Source organism: Sebastes fasciatus, chromosome 7 (genome assembly GCF_043250625.1).
Source record: "Sebastes fasciatus isolate fSebFas1 chromosome 7, fSebFas1.pri, whole genome shotgun sequence".
Classification (NCBI taxonomy): Eukaryota; Metazoa; Chordata; class Actinopteri; order Perciformes; family Sebastidae; genus Sebastes; species Sebastes fasciatus.
Window position 1 is genome coordinate 32,933,765 of NC_133801.1, and position 6,565 is coordinate 32,940,329.

Below are 6,565 nucleotides of genomic sequence, written 5' to 3' on the forward strand. Positions count from 1 at the left end.
AAGAGGTTCATTGGAGGAAACATGCTGGGTTTGCCACTGGGGAATAGGAACCTAAAGCTTTAAGTTAAAGGCTGGATCCAGACTTGTTTTTGTCTCCACTAAGACCTCGAGGACGGCACTGATTATGATGACCCTGCATCTACTCAGCCAAAACATTGTGATCTATTTGATGTCAAACCTTCTCTGAATGTCATAATCTTTGAAATATAAATGTTTACAAGTGTGATTTTTTTTTGTACTGTACAAGAACGCTTTGATGTACGCTCCAATCTCAGATCACCAGAGCAACGCAGGACAGAGTGTATGTGATGACAAGCAGTGTGGCGTCTGTGTTTTCTCACCCTGCAGCCTGCTGGGAAGGAGAGGTCAGGCTGATTAGATAACTGTTGTGTATGCAGAGCAGCCTGCTGGGCTCACGTGGGGGGGTCCGATCCATGACACGGAGAGCTTATACAACCATAAGCTTTAGTGTATACACAACTTCATATCCTTTAAGCAACACGGTTGTGTGTGAAATGGGAACAATTAAGAAATATCCAGAAGTTACATCAGTCATCGTTTATGAGGAAGGTTCATTTTCTGAGGATATGTGGAAATAGTTTGTAAAAACTGTTTTTACTTCCTTTATTTCGTTTAGATAATCAATGTATTCACAAATCTTAACTGAAATGAAACTGCTATTTCCTCTGTTTGTCCCTCTCTGTCTCTGCCCTGACCTTTGGCCCAGATGTCAACAGCCATGAACACCTGGTGTTCAGATAACGGTTGTATCTGCTGAATACACACCGTCCGACTCATTCAGGAAGTTTAACATAGTGATTAAACAATGAAAGATGAACAACTTTGTGATGCTCAGTAATCATGTAGCCAGGTTGCAGCCACTCACATGAGGATGCCGCTTTAAGACGGCCTCCTGTTGCAGATGACGTGAACTGCCTCAGAGTCAAATTGTACTTGTTTGTTTTTATAACAGCCCGGGTCTTTAAACCCTGACCTTGACTCGCTCACATGGCTTCAGAACCAGAGTTATAGGTGGGGTATGAATAAAGTGCCGCTGACTGACCTTCAGGCTATGTCAATAACGTTAGAGCACCATGTTGCTTTCTGTTATTCACTCTCACGCTGTGCTCGCTCCTCACTGATGCCATATCACTCGTAAAATTTGTCCACAGCAGGACAAATATTTCATACATCTGTTTTTTCATCAAACTGCAAACAGGACTGACTTATGAATAGTTTGTTTTCATTTCAATTCGTTTTTTTATACACATAAGGCGGTTAAATTATGTCGCATGACTGTTAGAATTGTAATTCTCTGTTGATCAAAGGAGCAGCCTTGTCAGTGACGATATTAAAAAACACCACGTCCTTGCAGAGAAGGAAAACAAAATGTTACAGGATGATAAAATGGAATTCCTATCTAGGTTAAGTTCAACATTAAAAAGACACTAAGCTGCTTTCACTCCTTTCTAATACCAACTGATCTGCTCACTATGTTTAAGCACACATCATTATGGCATACAGTCCAATTATGCTGTTTTTGACCTGGTGCTTCTTACACCACAACCCCCGTATATATATATATAATAGTGTATACTATTCACATGTTCAGGCAAACATGAAATACACACATGTGTGTATTTCATGTTTGCCTGAACATGTGAATAGTCGTTTTTTGTCAGTTGGCAGTAATAAAGACTTCCTCTCCCTCACCAATGGTTGCCTCACAGGAAGCTGGCACTCCCCAGTGGGAGTCAGACATACTCCATCAGACTTTCTACTTCCACTTCTTTACCTCCTCATTTGCATGGAAGAAAAGCATTAAAGAAGAATTTTTGCATTTAAATGGTGTGAAGTCAAACCTGTTTGCTGATGCTACAATTTTCTCTTTACTTGTGTAAAACTGGAAGTCTTATGAGGTTTAATGTTGTAAATAAAGAGGTATTGTAGCGACATTTAATTTTGAGTTTTGGTCCATTAGGTTATGTCCAAGTCCAACATTTAAAACCATTCCTATTAAAGCATCGAAATATAGCATTTCCTTCATTGAAATGAAAAAAGGTTTCAGGTGCAATCATTTGATTTGAACAGTACATGACTTTTATTCATTACTGTGGCACGAGTGCAGTATGTGGAAATCTGTGTCAGTGCATTTAATGGACAATAAAGACTACAATGAAATGGTGCCAGAACAAAAAAAGGCACTTCTGTGACCTATTTGTAATTCACAATAAAAAAAAAAGCCCTGTACAATCTATAGCTTGATATAACTTTATGTTAATTTAATACTATTCTAAAGTTAGCACCACATCTAACCATGGAAATGTACAAATACACAGGCACATTTAGCATTCAGTATCATCAGCTGTGCTGCTGCACAGTGATCACATTACCCTCCAGGTCACTTGCAGAGTAATTGTGCTTAACACAATTACAAATTATTCCACAGGAAACGGAAAGTAGCAAGCAGTAATAAGCAATCCACAGATGAGAACAAAGAGTAATACTGCAGGGCCGAGGCTGTTGATGACAAGTCCAAACATATGCCCTGAGATGAAGATAATACCTCTTTGGCAGGTGCTTCATAAAGCACTCCAAAAAGATCCATTCCCATTGTCTCAAGGAGGTTTATTTTTCTATGGAAGGGTGGATTTCATGGTGAGTGTAGCAACCCCATCATCACACTGAAGACTCATTGTGGAAGACTTTAGCTTTGAGGTTCCTCAGGCTGAACTGCAGGTTGGAGCCGCTTTCTGACTGCAGGGCCTCGGAGAACTTGACCTCATACGAGCGGCTGCCCTGAGACTTGGACCTCTTTATGGAGTTCTGGATGGTCTCCGAGGTGAAATAGTAAACGATGGGATCAAAGCAGCAGTTGGACACAGCGATGCAGAGGGCTATTGGGTAGATCGTCCGGACCACCGACTCCACAAAGCAGCCTTTTAAAGTTTTAGTGCGGACCAGAGCATAGAAAACCAAGTTGACATTGTAGGGGATGAAGCAGAAACAAAAAATAAGCAGGTGCACAACTATCATGCGCAGGATCTTTGTTTTGTTCAGCTTCCCCCCGCGACTGATGGTTTGGGGCTGACGCAGGGTCTGCAGCACCATGATGGAGCAACACACGTTGAGTAGAAGCGGGATGACAAAGCCCACTGTCTCTATGAAGATCACCATCTTGGACAGGTGAGATTTCCACTGCTTGGAGGAGAAGTTCTCGAAGCAGAAAATGGAGTTGTTGTTCTCACGTGAGGTGGTCTGCAACATGAACCCCGTGGGGAGACTCCCTGACAGCACCAGCACCCATACGGCAATGCACACTATCTTAGCATTGCGCTTGGTCCTCAGCGTCCTTGAGCGAAAAGGGTGCACGATGGCTAGGAAACGATCCACGCTAATGCAGGTGAGGAAGAGCATGCTGCCGTACATGTTGGTGTAGAACAGCGAGACGGAGACCTTGCAGAGCATGCCTCCGAAAGGCCAGTTCTGGTTGATGAAGTAGAAGACCCTCAGAGGCAGCGTGAAGACAAACAGCAGGTCAGACACCACCAGGTTCATCATGTAGGTCGTGGTCTCGTTCCTCAGCTTCAGTGAGCAGGTGAATATGTACATAGCCACGACATTGGTGATCAGTCCCACCACGAACACAATGCTGAAGACGGTGCTGTACAGCGGGTATTTGAAGCCATCGTTCTTGTCGCAGGTGGAGCTGTTTGTGGAGCTATTTCCAGGCCATGGCTGGGTGAAACTGTCAGTCGGGAGGGTACTGTTGTACATTCTGAGAGACAAAGAGTGGAGGGATGAGGGGTGTCTGTTATGTAATAGCTATATAATGAAGGGGCTGCTCTACACAATGAATTCACCATGAATGGAGAGTAAAGCACAGCACAGTCCTAAACCAGGATACATGTAAAGACACTCATCTGATAATATAGGCCATTGGTACAAAGGTTTCCTTCCAACACAACTGTCCATGTAAGAGAGGACTGCAGCACATGGTCAACATGACTCTCTTCCCCCTATCTTGATGTAGTTATCTTGTGGGGGGGTTACCTCATATTGAAAAGACCCCTCCCAGAGGACAGAGATCCAGGCCGGAGCGTCCTCCCCTCCCCCTGCCCTGTCTCTCGACCAGGCTGCACCCCACAAGTAGCAGGCTGAGCTTCACTGATAAATCAGTCACACAAACGTGTCTCCTTTTCACTCAAGAAGTCCTCAGTTACCACGAGCTGCTGAGTGCCACGAAAGAAATGATGGCATATCCACAGTCAGGTCCGTTACAGAGATGTCCTCATGGCAAAATCCTTTGTCTTTGTCAAAACCCCAGTCCTGTGTTTTTGTCCTTTTTCAGCTCCAAAGCAGCAAAGTTGTCATTTAGCTTTCCACCTCTCACAAGGTCCTCACCACAAACCACCAGGCTCATTCAAAGGAGCACTGGAGCTTGAGTTGAGCTCCTGCTCTCCGTCTGTGTGTCACAATGTGAGTGTTTCACAGTTTGTCCTCAGGGTCTGTTTCCTGTCCCCCCTCTTTCTTTCTCCTTCTCTTCCTAACTGACTGAGTCACTCAGTCAGTCTACTATTCTCTCTCTCTCTTTTTCCTCAGTCTCTCTCTCTGACAGCCTCACGAGCCTTTGCTCAGCACGCATCACACTCAGACAGAGCTCTACTTCTCCTTTGTGCCGGTATCACACACAGGCAGTTTTTGTACTTTGGAAGGGAGAGCAGCTGTGGTTACTCCTCCCACTGCCTCCCATCTAACTCCTCCTTCTCCTTTGTCTGCTTCACAGAATCAACCAAAACAGCTCAGCATTGTGAGGGAATTCATCAAAAGTTGACAACACATGCTCATAATCAGCTACTAACACACATTGATGAATGGATAAACATTTAAAATGCATGTTTTGAGGTATTCTTACTGGAGCAGTGAGAGATCACAAGTTAAAAAAGGCAATATTAAGTGTAATACCACCAATATTGAGCTTATTATAAAGCAACTTTCCATATCAACTAGAGTCTAAAAATGTGAACTTATAAGGGCAAGAATCTCTGGTTAAATCATTTGTTTACTACGAATATATTTTTAGATATGAAAGCATAATAAGTACTTCGAGCTGCATTATGAATTGAAACTAGGGATGTCAATCGATTCAAATATTTTATCGTGATTAATCGAAGGATTGTCCATAGTTAATCACTATTAATTGCAAATTGATCACACATTTTTTATCTGTTCAAAATGTACCATAAAGGGAGATTTGTCAAGTATTTAGTACTCTTATCAACAAGGGAGTGGGCAAATATGCTGCTTTATGCAAATTAATGCATATATTTATTATTAGAAATCAATTAACAACACAAAACAATGACAAATATTGTCCAGAAACCCTCACAGGTACTGCATTTAGCATAAAAAAATATGCTCAAATCATAACATGGCAAACTGCAGCCCAACAGGCAACAACAGCTGTCAGTGTGTCAGTGTGCTGACTTGACTATGACTTGCCCAAAACTGCATGTGATTATCATAAAGTGGGCATGTCTGTAAAGGGGAGACTCGTGGGTACCCATAGAACCCATTTACATTCACATATCTTGAGGTCAGAGGTCAAAGGACCAATTTGAAAATGGCCATGACAGTTTTTCCTCGCCAAAATTTAGCGCAAGTTTGGAGCTTTATTTATTCCACTAACAAGCTAGTATGATACGGTTGGTACCAATTGATTCCTTAAGTTTTTCTAGTTTCATATGATACCAGTATCTTCACTCTAGCTTTAAAGCCCGCTACAACCTTAAAATCGCAAGTTATGTTCATGCGTTAAAGAAATTAAAACAAATTTATGTTATTATCACGTTAACTTTAAGCTCTTCCTGACTAAATGTTGGCTAATGTGTGAAGATCAAAGGCCTCTCAGTGTATCTTTTGTGTTTTTGTGACATCTTAAATCCTATACAACCCCTTACATCATCTGTGGTGGAATGCAACTAAGTACATTTACTCAAATACTGCACTTATGCTACTTTATACTTCGCTACATCTCAGTGGGAAATATTATTCTTATTTTTACTTTATTACATTTATTTAATTACTAGTTACTTTGCAGATCAAATTATTGTTTACATAACCTGTGATGATATTATATATATAATACATTGCAATAGATTAATTTGCCCAACAGCATATAAATTAAATTAGCTCCATCTCGAACATGCTGCATTACAAAATGCTGTTTACATATTTGTGTATGAGTATAATAGTCCAATAATATGATACTTGGTAAAAATATAAAACTGACAGGAGCTATTCTTCTGCATAACAAGTACTTTTACTTTTTGACAAGTCTGTTTTACTGCCTTTACTTCTGTATTTCCACTTCCAGTACCATCCTGAATGCAGGACTTGTAATGGAGTACATTGTGGTATTGCTACTTTGACATAAGTACAGACTCTGAATATTTCTTCCACCACTGTATAGCATGACATGAATGAAAAATATCAGAAAAAAATCTAGCTAATAAAGTTCTTGGATTGCGGTTTGACTTGTTTTTTTCCTCATCAGTCAAGCTGT

The 6,565-nt window shown here is 41.2% G+C and overlaps 1 protein-coding gene across 1 annotated transcript; it reads right to left on the reverse strand.

Moving 5' to 3' along the window:
* Positions 1 to 2,077: 2,077 nt before the first annotated feature.
* Positions 2,078 to 4,677, reverse strand: lpar6a (lysophosphatidic acid receptor 6a). The gene is made up of 2 exons (XM_074640380.1): positions 4,054 to 4,677; positions 2,078 to 3,778 (listed from the first exon to the last, which is right to left on the reverse strand). The coding sequence occupies exons 1-2, from the start codon at positions 4,056 to 4,058 to the stop codon at positions 2,680 to 2,682; spliced, it is 1,104 nt and encodes a 367-aa protein (XP_074496481.1). The 5' UTR covers positions 4,059 to 4,677; the 3' UTR covers positions 2,078 to 2,679.
* Positions 4,678 to 6,565: the final 1,888 nt, after the last annotated feature.